This window comes from Mytilus trossulus, chromosome 3 (assembly GCF_036588685.1).
Source record: "Mytilus trossulus isolate FHL-02 chromosome 3, PNRI_Mtr1.1.1.hap1, whole genome shotgun sequence".
NCBI lineage: Eukaryota > Metazoa > Mollusca > Bivalvia > Mytilida > Mytilidae > Mytilus > Mytilus trossulus.
The window spans coordinates 26,915,068-26,929,188 of record NC_086375.1 but is presented as its reverse complement, the minus strand read 5'-3'; the positions used below and the strand labels follow the sequence as shown (position 1 = coordinate 26,929,188).

The 14,121-nt window shown below is 32.7% G+C and overlaps 1 protein-coding gene across 1 annotated transcript; it reads right to left on the bottom strand.

Annotated features, from left to right (window-relative positions):
* Positions 1-2,672: 2,672 nt before the first annotated feature.
* On the bottom strand, positions 2,673-5,463 carry LOC134710587 (uncharacterized). Its single transcript, XM_063570961.1, has 4 exons — positions 5,298-5,463; positions 4,564-4,725; positions 4,134-4,177; positions 2,673-3,016 (listed from the first exon to the last, which is right to left on the bottom strand). Exons 1-4 carry the CDS (start codon positions 5,461-5,463, stop codon positions 2,726-2,728), a joined length of 663 nt encoding a protein of 220 aa, XP_063427031.1. The 3' UTR covers positions 2,673-2,725.
* Between the last annotated feature and the right edge of the window lie 8,658 nt (positions 5,464-14,121).

The window sequence follows — 14,121 nt, the reverse complement described above, 5'->3', positions numbered from 1 at the left end:
AATTCATGAAAAATAGTTATATTATATAAAGCACTCAATATAAGGACAATAGTTCAGTGAATATGTAAGCACTCAGTTTTAAAAATAACAAACTAGATAGAATCGCTAAATACATTTTAGAGTACACAAAAATTATAGTACACCCACAAAAATGAAAGAAAGGCAAAAATGTTTCATAATTATACCAGAATGCACATCTTTGGTGAGCATAAGCCGAGTTGCATACATTTTATTTGAACTCTAGTGGAAAGGAGTAGGTCCGGTAAGACCCCTTTTTGGCCCCAAAATATAACAGTTTTACAAAATTATAAAAATGTAAACTTTAATTTATTGGACAGGTGATCAGTTTTGAAGAAAGGTCTGTTTAGATTCCGCGCATGACCATGGGGTTTCATCACGATGTCATTTTCTTGACCATCGCGGTAAATATACTGTACTACTGCGTACCTACAGCGCCCAGTTTTTGGATAAACGGTTGAAATTATCCTCTGGAAAGTAAGGGACTTTTCAATATACGTTGCCTTATGTTTTACATACTGCCTTTTCAGAGAGTGCGTAAAGTTCATTTGATTGCCTACTTCAACATTTTCTACTTTACCATTATTGAAGGATACGCGAAGATGGGTTTTTTGAGATGAAGTTTGCCATACTCCATTGTCGTCTGCGTACAATGACCTATGATCTACTGAATGCAAGTCCACGACAAAGACCGCGTTGTATCGGACACTGATATGCTTTGATTTACAAATATAGTCATCTCCGACCTCACCGAGACATAGCTGGACAATTTCTTTTGATGTCAAACTTTTTGCATTTTTACTGTAAATTGGAAATTTGCCGTTGTGCATTTCAATCTTTTGGGATGTAAACCGGTCTCCTATTAATAATTCGTCTTCGGACGAGGTAGATGATACGACAATAGGGGTGTCTTTCATTTCATTTGATTTCTCATCATCAGAAGATAGTATTACAATTTGTGGATTGACAGGAGACGAAGTTAAGCAGGGAAGAAAATCGTCATGTTTTGGATCTTGTATTTCTGCTTCTCCTGGCATAAACATCGACAGTTGACTAGATACCCTCACAGAGGTCGAAATTAATTCGGGAATAACATTATCAACATTTTGGAATTCTAGTTCCAACGGTTCCTGTTTTATGGATGGCGACAAAGAAGGTGAAAAACCACACGATTCTCCCTGAAAAAAAACCATAAAAAAATAGATATTTTAGCGATATAAGAAGCAGTCGTCAAAAAGATTAAATGCTCATATTTAATTGAAGTTAATTTGTCTTTGAAATAAGCGTCTATTGCAATCTAAATAAATTTAAATCCTTGAGTTGCTCTTGTTCTGATATGTCGCGCATCTAGGTGCGCGACTGCTCTTGTTCTGATATGTCGCGCATCTTGGTGCGCGACATATCAGAAGAAGAGCAATTCAAGGATTAAAATTAATTTTGATTGCGGCTGTTGCGGATTTGTAAGATAGTAATTATTATGTGCCTTTGTTTGGACTTTTTTCTTATTCATTTGTGTATTCAATAAAGCCCCGACTCAGTGATCTAACTTATCTTTTCAGTTCCGGGTGAATTATATAATTACATCTTACGAGAGGCAGGTCCGTAACTATTATCCCTTCATATATTCAGCTTATACTATTTTGACAGATTATTCAGAAAATAAAAAACAAAAATGATGAAAATATAGTATATTTAATGTTATACAAAAACGATTTATCAAACTACAGCTGTTGTTTTGTCCATTTCTTGTCGTTTGTGTGTACAAGAAAAAATCAGGAAAAATGAACGAATGTTTGCTGAAAATGTGTTCTTCTTTCCAACAATGGTTGTATCTATTCTAACAACGTTTTCCTCCTTAATATCCATAGTTTGAGAATCTTTCTCCTTTTGATCTATAACCTTTTCTTCTCCTTTTTTTGCTTTTCTATTCTTCATAGCAATTTCTTTAGTCTCTACATCATCAACAATGTGAGCCTCTTTCTTCTCAAAGTCCTTATCATTCCCTGTAACTTTCTTAGCTTTGCTTTTCTTTTTATCGTTTTGCTTTTTATTCAAATCTAAAGACTGGACCGGTTTCTTCTTTTCGTTCTTTACACATTCTTTCTCTCTTTTTTTTATTTCTGTAAAGGTAAGGGTTACACTCAAATAAGTTAATGAAGTTTTATTTAAAGTTTTATTTAAAAATAAAATATGAAAATAACGAAAGTGTTCTTACGTTCAACGAGAAACTTAAATACTATAAAGACACACATGAAAAAATGATTTTTTTATTGCATGCAACATTCTTTGTTTCAGTATCAATTATTTGATCATGTTTTACTTTATATGTTAAATTGGCTGTAATTTAAAGAATGTTTTTAACAAATATTTTCACGGCACGAAAAGCGTCAGCGTCCGATCAAGAAGCAACTGAGTTAGCGCCTTGATTTTATTTTTAAATTAAATGAATTTTTGTTGTTCTTTTTTTAACGTTAATTATATTTAGTGGGTATTAATAAAAAAAAATACAACAAATATTTTCATAGGCTTTGATGTTCAATGTTCCAATTGTAAATCTAATAAACGCTTAAAAAAAGTTTTAACGAAAATGAATTTATATATTATTTAATTTATAACTTTCGAGTTTGTACGATGTTTTATTCATCATTGGCATGTGTTGGTTAAACTAAGAAAAACATTAAGGAGAAAAACCCTACAAGTGTAAGTTTTAATAAAATGAACATGTACCTTTCTCCAACATCTTAACGTCTTTTTTCTCGGCTTTTTCCATTTGCTTCCTCCTCTTTTCTTCCTTCTTGTGTTGTAATCTTACATCCTTGCTGTACCTTGACATAATGTTGTCAACTGCTTTGAAATACAACTGCACGACTTTTTCTTCTTCTTTGGCTATTTTCATGTTTATTTTCTCCTCTTTCTTTGCTTTGCTTTTTTCCCTCTTTATTTCCCTTTTCCTTTGCTTGCTAATAACTCCATTTAAATCAAAATTCTGGTCTGTATCCTATAAAAAAAATTACCCATCGTTTATGTAGTCCTAGATGTCATCCTTTTCCATAATCATTCAAGGGAATTCGGCGTTCGGTCACGCGTTGTCTTATTTTTGATATTCAAATACGGCGATTAGTTATATTATAAATAATATCATATCTCATAAAACATTTAAAAAACCAGGAATTTCCTAACTATAAGACAGAACCACAGACTACAGTAACCAACATTGCCTCGCTACTACGAACCAATAAACACGAAAAAGTAGTCAAAGAAGAACGAACAAAACAACATATGGCATAGATAGTCAGACTGTGGTCATTATGTTATACCAGTTTTACGTACTCATAAACCTCCTTATTATATCGTGTATCAAGTACAACAAAACTTTCACCGATTGGAAAAAAAATCATTTATACTAGTAAGACAAAAACAAAAGATAACAGGATTTACTCGCATATTATATAGTGTGTTTGATCACACCAACCATGCACCAACATCTAACTCCGCAGATTGAAAAGAAACAACATATACATGCACAAAGACCATCAAGAACTGATAATTTAAAGTGAACATAGCCAGATTTGGTAAAGGCACAACAACTAGTGGGGTTAAACCAGGGCTTAAACCAGTTTGCCCAGATGTCGTAAAAGTAAAACATGCAATTAAAAACCTTCAAAGTTTATACAGCCACCAACAAAATTACCATTTATAAATAATGGTAAGAAACATCACATAGGATACAACTTTGTTCTTCAAGACGCTTTCTATAACAGATTCAATTGGTAATATTTGTTAGAGGCATGTTTTATTTGAACTTTATATTAGAGGTCTATATTCCATTGCTTAGTGTTTTTCTGTAGGACATTATCAAACAAATCTAGCAATCAATCAATCAATCAATCAATCAATCAATCAACCATGTTATATCTTATAGCAAAACGTAATATTTTACGCTTTTCACACACCAGAGTGGCTATTCTCCCCTTCTCGTTCAGTGGCAAATAGTTCGTACATATTCAGGACAAAGAAAAGCAATTAAAAAGATATCTGTCCACCGCCCGTTTATATTTCACAGTATATCATGTAAGATTGTTTCTGTAATCAACATCTTTCCTTTTATTATTTACCTTAAAAACATATCTGTCATCTTTCATCGTTTTCTCTGTTGGTCCTATAAAATGAACCAAAAAAATAAACTTAAGTAAAGTGATATATAAAGATAAATTCTTCATATCCAACTGCTTCAAATCAATCGACTCTACAAAGTATGTTATTTACTGATGTTTAATGAACGAACAAAATCGGTGCTATGGTTCAGCTCATAGTAAATAACATGAAACAAGGAACTTATAGGTATAGCTGAAAGAACATATCATTTTAACTAAAAGCAAAAACCAAAAAGAACTCAAGAAATACGACTTAATTATAGAGAAGATTAAATAAGTATTACGTACTTGTGTCTCAGATGTATAGGAATAAAAAATAACTAAACTAAACCATATAAATGTTCAAATAGCTAAGTTGAATTCAAGAATAAAGAAGAAGTGACGTCATTACCTGCTGCTGTCATTGATGCATTCTGCTGTTCTACTTCGTCAAGTGCCTCCCCTAAGTCTTTCAATATATCATCTACACATTGATTGTCGTCTTGAAGTGTTAATTCATTGTCTTCTGTTTCTACATTTTCTTCTGCAGTTGTGTTTTGATCTTTTAATTTATCTAAATGGAGAAACAGGCCTATGTGATTGCATTGAAGACTCATTGGTGGCCTTCGGCTGTTACCTGCTCTTAGGTCGGGTTGCTGTCTCTTTGACACATTCCCCATTCCCCATTTCCATTCTCAAGTTCATATATCACAATGATCTTGCACATTGGGGAGATAGCAGGTATATGCAGGTATGAGACAACAAACTAACAATTCAAATGAATAAAAGTGTCTAATAAATTTAAGTAACCACTTGTATAGACGCGAGACGATGACATATTGTAAGGCTTAGAAACAGAGAACCAGAATGAAATTTTTTTTATCCGAGAAATGACCCATTATTATACAATGAACAATTTACTCAGTTTTGAATCAATACATAAATATCTACATACATCCCCAATATAATCTTTAACGGTATATTCTACAAAACTTACGGTTATCATTTATCCATAGGTTAAGAAAATACTAGTAGAGGTCAATAAGTGTAAAAAAGAAACATAATAGACGATCTTTATTTTGATTTATACTAGTAATTCAGAAGTGTAAGCTAAGACAGAGGAGGAAAACTATTTGACTGACATACCTAATTGCTTTATTAATGCAGATTCTCGGTCTTCGGCTGCTCTGATGTCAACCTCCACTACTTCCCATTGCTCTAGAGTGAAATTGAATGATGCAACACTAATGATCGCCTCACACAAGACACCTGCTGTCTGGTGTACCCTTTCTTCTTGGGATGACATCTCCATGTTTATCCTGTTGATTGTTGAGATAAATGACAAAATTAAAAATGCATTGTGAAATTCGTTTTTACCCCTCCCCTAAATCTCCCTTCAAAAATTCAGTCTGCTTAAGCAATTATACATTATATTTGATTGTTTTTATAAATACTTATTGTATTGTATAAATGAACAGAAAAATCTAAGCTAACTTTTAATCTTAAGTTTTCTCAATTTCAACTTTTCAAATGGCTTCAAACCCTGAAACGGATTCTAAAATAAACGAAATTTAACATATCTAATTTGTCGATTTCTACCCAGTTACGATAAAGAGAAATTATTATTGACCCTGCATGCATTTTATCTCATAGTACTGTATCATAGAGCTCCAATTTAAGGTCAATAGTACTTTTGAAATTAGCTGTCTAGGCAAACTAAATTTATCGCAAAATCTATGGAAGTATAGAGGATGATCAGCAAATTTAACATACATTGAAATGTCTTAATACTTTATAAGGAAATATAACAACGACCTTCTCATTAACATAACGAACTCAGTTCAAGACAAGGGAAAAAAAGTCTTACATTAACTTGTAGGTGATGAAGACCTTGCATAAAATTTCCCTAAAAGATGATTTTCCTTTTTTGTCTCATTAGCTTTTTAAAATGGAAAACAGAGTTACTTGGTTAAAAAGTACATTAAAAAACTCACCACACTTCTCTTTCGATTTCGACTATATATATCTTCTGGAAGGCTGCACGGGATTAATATTTAAAACTCTAACAACTTATCCTTGTGTAATCTATTGCCGATACTTCGACAATAACGTTGTCAGCGGAGATGTTTGTTTATGACGTCGACGTGAATGGAATTAGCGCAACCGCAACAATTTCTCGGTTTCCTTGGATAATGCTGTGGTAAATGTCACCATCAATTTCGTACATTGTTTTTTAATCATATCCCGCCTTAAACAGTGACGGAGGAATTCGTCCGTCCGTATGTGTGTTCGTCCGTTCGAAGTTTTGATGCGGTTTTTTATCCGCTTCCGCGCTTTAACTGATGTACGAAAATGTTTGAGCCTTTACGAGGTTTTACTGAAAATATTAACTTCTGCGCCGATTATTTCATTTTTATCCTTTGACTACACTTTGGGTTTTACTTTTGGAAGAAATTATATTTGCACACTATAGTAAACATTTGTTATCCCCTTATCACATTTACATTATTTATTTGCATATTCTCAACTGTGTAATGCTATTGTACACTTTTTCATTGTTTTGTGTATATGTGGGGCGGGGGATAGGATATTTTTCCTTGGGTTCCCCTAGTAAGGTATGGACCACACGTTTGCTTTATTTTTTAGTTTACCGCTATTTTTATCCATAAATCTTCTTAATAAAATTAAGAATGGAAATAGGGAATATGTTAGAGAGACAACTACCCGACCAAAAAGCAGAAATCAGCTGAATGCCACCCATGGGTCGGAGGCGGTCCTCAGCTGGCACCTAAATTGAACCCCTTATTGCATTTTATGATATCTAACTTTCTCGCAATTTCAATCATATCATAAGAATCTTTGTTTTTCTCTGTAGCCATTGATGGCTTATGCTAGGGGTGGGATGTCATTTTGCTGCTTGTTCCTTCACGGTATTCTATACAGACTGTTTTGGTTAAATTTTCCATATTCTGTGTAGTGTTGTGTGGACTGTGGTAAATTGATCCATGTAGTGTTGTATGGACTGTGGTAAATTGATCCATGTAGTGTTGTATGGACTGTGGTAAATTGATCCGTGTAGTGTTGTATGGACTGTGGTAAATTGATCCATGTAGTGTTGTATGGACTGTGGTAAATTAATCCGTGTAGTGTTGTATGGACTGTGGTAAATTGATCCATGTAGTGTTGTAAGGACTGTTGTAAGTTTATCTGTGTAGTGTTGTATGAACTGTTGTAAGTTTATCTGTGTAGTGTTGTATGAACTGTTGTAAGTTGATCTGTGTAGTGTTGTGCGTACTGTTGTAAGTTAATCCTGTGTAGTGTTTAGTTGACTGTGGTAGATTAATCCGTGTAGTGCTGTGTGGACTGACAAAATTATTTTCATTTACCTGTGAAAGCTATGAAACAGGTTTTTTCACTTGAAAAGTGATGATTTTCTAAAATTTGTTAAATATTTCACAGTGGTATCTTACTTTAATTTTGTTTAAACCTGTTTGTTTTTTTAAATATTAATCCCTTATAATTTTTATTAACTATGTATTTGCATTCAGGTGTCGTAGATCAAATTTATTCGTTCATAACTGTGTTAAAATGCGTTTTTTGATTGCGTTAAGCCTTTCAATTGATATTTTATAGAATGTTTTTCTATGTTGTGATGTAAGACTATTGTTTCAGAAAGGGAGAAGGTTTGGTACCATTGAAACGTTTAATCTCGCTGCAAAGGTTTGCACCTGTCTTAAGTCAGGAATCTGATGTACAGTAGTTGTCGTTTGTTTATGTAATTTATACGTGTTTCTCGTTTCTCGTTTTTTTTTTATTTAGATTTGATCGTTGGTTTCCAGTTTGAATGGTTTTACAATAGTAAATTTTATGGCCCTTTGTAGCTTGTTGGTCGATGTGAGCCAGGGCTCCGGGTTGAAGGCCGTACATTGACCTATAATGGGTTACTTTTATATAAATTTTTATTTGGATGGAGAGTTGTCTCATTGGAACTCATACCACATTTTCCAATATCTATCTATGTTGTACATTGGTCTGTGTAGTATTGTGTGGACTGTTGTAAGTTTATCTGTGTAGTGTTGTGTGGACTGTTGTAAGTTTATCTTATTTAGTGTTGTGTGGACTGTTGTAAGTTGATCTTTGTAGTGTTGTGTGAACTGTTATATAATATCATTGTTTTATTTATTAATTTCTATTATGAAAGCTATGTCACGGCTTACTAATAGTAATATTTTTATCAGGCTATTTTGAAACAGTTTAGCAAGTTTAATATCTAGCTGAGGGATATATAAATTGCTCTTATTAATCTATGTTTTACGGTTCATACAAAGAAAGAGCCTTTTTCCTATTTCAAGAAAAAAGGGGGGATAATTTCTCATTTATGTCTTAAGTTTGGACTAAATATTTTTATTTAATGAAGAACCTCTAATAAAAATATGACTTTTAGTAAGCACTTAACTTAATATAAATAAAACAATGATAGTGAGAATAAAAAAAGTATATTGTCCAATGGTAATATACACATGCAATTTTTCTTTGAATAACCCATATGTTACTACCAGTCCAATTTGAGCTTAAAATTAATAAAATAGTATTTGGACTAAAACTTTATATGTTTTTTATTGCTTGAAATATATCATAGAATGAAATAAAGTAATGCTCAAGTCAATATAGCAAGTTTGGTTCTGTTTTAGGTGTAACACCACTAATTCATACCCGGCCAGAAAGCACATACCAGAAAGTAGTACATATTTACCACAAAATAGTTCCTACGTATGAGTGTAACTTTCAAAATATGTAGAATATTTAGGTATTTTTGGTATCAAATGAAAGCTGAAGGACTGGTGATCATTGTAGAACACTTTTGGACTTTAAATTTTTAATATAAAAAAAAAAATGCACCAAATTTTAAAAAGATGTTATATTTTGTCTGTTAGTCAGGTCTGAAGTACCTGTTTTGGTACATCTGAAGTTCTGGGAACCAGTACTTTCTTATATGCCATTAAAGGTATGTTGATTTCTTCAGTACAAGACACCATAAAGTGTTGCTTTGAAATGAAATGATTGCCACTTTATTTGAACTTAAAATAAAAGAGGTGTGCCTGCTTGAAACGGAGAAATTTAACATAGAAAGCAATGGGACCATGCATTAGTGTTGTTCTTCCTTATAACTCAATCAAATGACATAGTAACGTAAACAAGTGAAGATACACTGAATGAATAAATTTGATCTATGACACATGTGAATACAAAATCAATAAAATAAGGGGTGAGATCAGAAAAAATAAGCATACGACGAATGGACTGCTAGTATTTAGTGTTCTTTGGCATAAGTTTATTTGCATTTCAGTTACAGGTAGAATCTAAGACTCTTCACTTTTGACATATAACTTTGATACATTTTTTCGTAGTGACTAAGAGGGTGTTTGTCCCCTTTAACCAGACTTGACAGCCTAAAGGATTATCTTGAGCAGGAATTATAGTTGCTGTTTCCGACAGTGGTGGCATCAGTAGAGTCAACGATGTATCACATTGTGCTTGGGTCCATTTATGGTAAATCAGTAATATTTGATAAGCAGGTGTAATAGCAATGACACGAATAGAGCATTTAACCCTGTCCTTCAGTCATGGTTGATTGACAAACATATTGTATAAAAAATATCATAACAAACCCATTACAAACAAATCGCAAGCTGAGCCGGGCAAAGTTACTAAGAATAGTTGAAACAAATTGCTTACTACAGTGCTACAATAAAAAAAAATACAGAGAACACTGTCTGCTTGTCACATTGCTTTCTCTTTCCAACACATATATTTTTTTCAGCTGCAGTTCATACAACCGGACATGTTAACTTTTTTTTCTGTATTTTTTTCTTTTCCTAAAATGTTTCAAATATTTGCTACTGACCATATATTTACATATATCAAATAAGTTCTGCACTGCCACAAATGATAGATTTCTGGTTTCAATCTAATTATAAGCTATAAATGTGTTGCATGTATATTGCATAAAAATTATTTTTTTAATGCTTGTTTTTGTTCTGTGTCCTAACTTTTTATACCAGAGGTCTTCATTTGCTGCTGATTTATTACTTCGTCATAAACAGTCTAAAAATTGGGTGACATAGTCCAATACGGAAATACAAACATTAACTTAACAGGATGAAGGACCACAAAAATTCTACTTTTCCATGACCTGGTGGTGACCTTCTGCTGTTGTCTGCTCTTTGGTCGGGTTGTTGTCTCTTTGACACATTCCCCATTTCCATTCTCAATTTTATGATGTAATGTACTGTCAGATCTCTGTTTGGTGATTCCTTAGCTCAAGTCTTAAAGGACGACTCTTCAATCCTTTTGTTGTAGGGATGAGAATCTGAAACATCCGATAAACAACCCTTTTCATATATGTTGACAAACTAAAAAAATACCTTATCATATTTTATCTTTTTTATAAAACATACCTTATACCAAGGCTCCGTGTTGAAGGCCGTACTTTAACCTATAATGGTTTACTTTTTAAATTGTTATTTGGATGGAGAGTTGTCTCATTGGCACTCACACCACATCTTCCTATATCTATAGCTTTTAAGATTATATCTTTTCATGGAGAGATTTTTACATCTGACAATAGTTCGATTTTAATCGAAGCTCTTAAAACAAAGACATCTGCATCTGTATGGTTAGTGCATATGATGCAATCTCAGTGGCGAAGTCAGTAGGGGTGGGTTCCTGGGGAGGGGAAATACCCTTTTTTGAATGTGGACATATGGTTGGAACCCCCTTTTTTGAATGGGTTCCCCCATTTTTTTAAAATAGCTGGATCTGCCCCTGAATCTTATCGATATTATCATCTATATAATATCATTTACTATTTTAGTGGATCTTCCCTAACTTTATTTGAGGGGGCAAGGGGGGTCCCAATAACAGCAAAACAGTGAATTGATTTGATGAAAAACAGATAACAAGGAATTGAAAAGGGATAATAACAGATAACAGTAAATGAAATATGAAAATAAATCTGTCCAGGACCAATCCAGTAGATGACTCGTAGATCTTAGTATATTACTTGTGGTATGGACCTTTCGGCCGTTGATTTTTTTTCCGTTACTTGAACAATAAGTTATAGTATGGATGTTGATTTTTTCTGAACGAAATTACTAGTTTCTGTTTTTGATATACGGATATTTTTAATCTAGGGTATTTGAGTGATTTAATTTTTTTAATTTTATTTTTGAAAACAGTGCAGCCAGTGACACTTTATTATCAATTTAATTTTTAGATTTTTTTTCTCTGAAAAGCAATATATATTCTTTACAAGTAATAAAAAAAACCATTGATGCACAATATATATATTCAGGAATTTTACCGAAAATCGTTGTCTGTTTTTCAGTTCTTTTCGGTAGGTGCCGCAATTTTGTCTCAGTTTAAACAATAATCTTATGTGTTTTAAAAATATGATTTACCGGTATATTTCTTCTATTTCATCCATTTTTTGAAGTTTTTACACTGTCAAAATCATACTGAAACGGCAAAATTGTGTCCCCGGCGAATATGTGCGCCCCACTCTAACAAAATAGATAATTTAGTCCTATAACAGCTAACAAAGAACAAGACAATAACAGCTAACAGTAAATATATTTTTAGAATAACAGATAACAAAAAATTAAAATGCCCCATGACAGCATGTATAACAGTTAAACCCCTTGCCCCCTCATTATTTACATATAGTCACTGTGTCCCTCTGCTCATTCTCACTCTTCTCGGGACCTCGGGATTTCAGGATTCCTATTCAAGGTTCTTTGATGAGTCTTTTGAAGACGTATGATAATCTGTTGTACAAATCATAAGCCGAATACCTATAAAGGCGTGCACAAAGTTGACGGCCACTGTAAAATGCGCTTTTGAAAGCAGCTTTATACCCCTGTGTTAAACATTAATTTTAAATAATAAGTTTTTTTTTATGATAAAATGATTAGAGCCAGTCATAAAAAACAATATTACTAAAAAGGTTATCAAAGTTAAATCTATAAAGAATGAAACGAACTTGGAGAAAATGGTATAAATCTGTGTAACTTGTAACATTATAATAAGCATAATATACAGTTTTTTACCTGAAATTTGTACAAATTCAACGTATATTCCTGCATTTTCGTACAACACATATTTTTCTGATTTGGACTATAACATCATACTAACTTTACATAAAAAAAAATCAAAATCGTCCATTGTGGAGAAGTTTTAAATGTAGTTCGTTATATGTAAGAAGTAGTAATTTAAGGCGTATTTGTTAGTGCAAAACCAGTTTTAGTTTGTTAAACTTTCCATTTGTTAATGAGAACCAGTTTGAAACTAGTTTCGAACCAAAACTGGTTTGCCGTTTGTTATTCTCAAACCCAAACTGGTTCCAGAAACTATTCAAACCATGTCCAAGGGTGGTTTGTGGTTTCGGTTTAGGGTTTACAATGGCGGCATCGTTGATGCAGTGTAGTGGTCGCAAAATTTTTTATGCAGATTCTATGGTCAAATTGATCTTTTTAGTGGATTTTCAATACTAGTGTTCTAGTACTTGTATCATCTTTTTGTTTTTCGTGTTTTTTAACTTCACATAGTTTTATATAGATAATTAATGTCAATTCTCAATACTACATGTATTTGTTTGGTCATTTACTTGTTTCTGTTATTGCTATAAAAAGAAAAGAAACCGGCCAACTAACATTAAGATAATAGACTCAAAGCATACAAATAAAAGTATTTGCAATTATAAGAAGTTTGTTCAAAGCTAGCTGCAAGTGGTACTGAAATAAACATTGTTCCCCAGACTGAAGCGTCTGCTGTACGTTGTATCCTAACATATACATTCATATACAATAAAAGACTTTGAATAGCCGTAGTGCAAAAAAAAAATATGTTTGCATAAGAAATAGTAAGGAGCCCCCCTTAGGACTAGAAGACTTTCTTCTAGGACCATCAGAGAAAAATGATTTTGAGAACATTCTGATATCTTGGCTTTATACAAAAAAAATCTCTTTGGTTACTTGAAAAAAAATGAATAAACTATATAAGATGACCTCAGTTTAAACTTTTGATCAGTCATTTTCACAGGCACTTGTCCCAAGCACTTGTCTCAGTTTCATGTCATCTAAATTAACAAAATTGTATTTGATCTTCTATAGAATTTCTTCAGAAGAGTTCCAAATTCATTTTTTTTTATTCTTCACCAAAAGACATTCTGGAGATGTACAGAAGAGACCAACCGTGATGCCCAAGTAGTTCAGTTTGGCATCATGTTTTTTAGATAAACTTTACATTTGTTGAAAAATATCTCAACCAAAACCAGTTTTGAAACCTAAACCAAAACCAATCAAAACCAGTTTTAAACCATAACCTAAAACTAAAACCAGTTTTTCTGTAACAAATTCGCCTTTAGAAGAATCAGAAATGTATTATATGTCTCTGGAAGAATTAATATAAGGAAATGGAAGAATTAGTGAAAAAAAATATGTACTTGCTATTTTATTATTTCGAAATGACTCGATATTCAAAATGTGCGTAACAAGAGGTTTAAATAAATCTGCAAGATATGAATGATTCGAAAGTCCAGACTCCCAGTCCAGACTGAACACCTGAATTTTTTAAATGTCCATCCGTTATGTTACAGATTAAAGAAATTACGTTTTTATGCTATTTTCTTATACGTCTACGACATAGTCGCTTATTATTTCCATTACACTGCTCTTAGCATGATTTTGTTTTAGATTTCCAGAATGTGCATTTGCTGTTCTTTGTTGTTCGAAAAAAATGGAATATTTTGAACGTTTATTTTTAAAAGTATGCGATAAACTACGTGTCCAGTGTTTTTGTTACGCTTTTGTTTTCTGGTGGAAAATTCCGACGTCGTTAATGATTTTAGCTATTTGAAGACGTTACGTTTGTGGACCCAGCTTTGTGCACGCCGTCCTATGCATGTATGCAG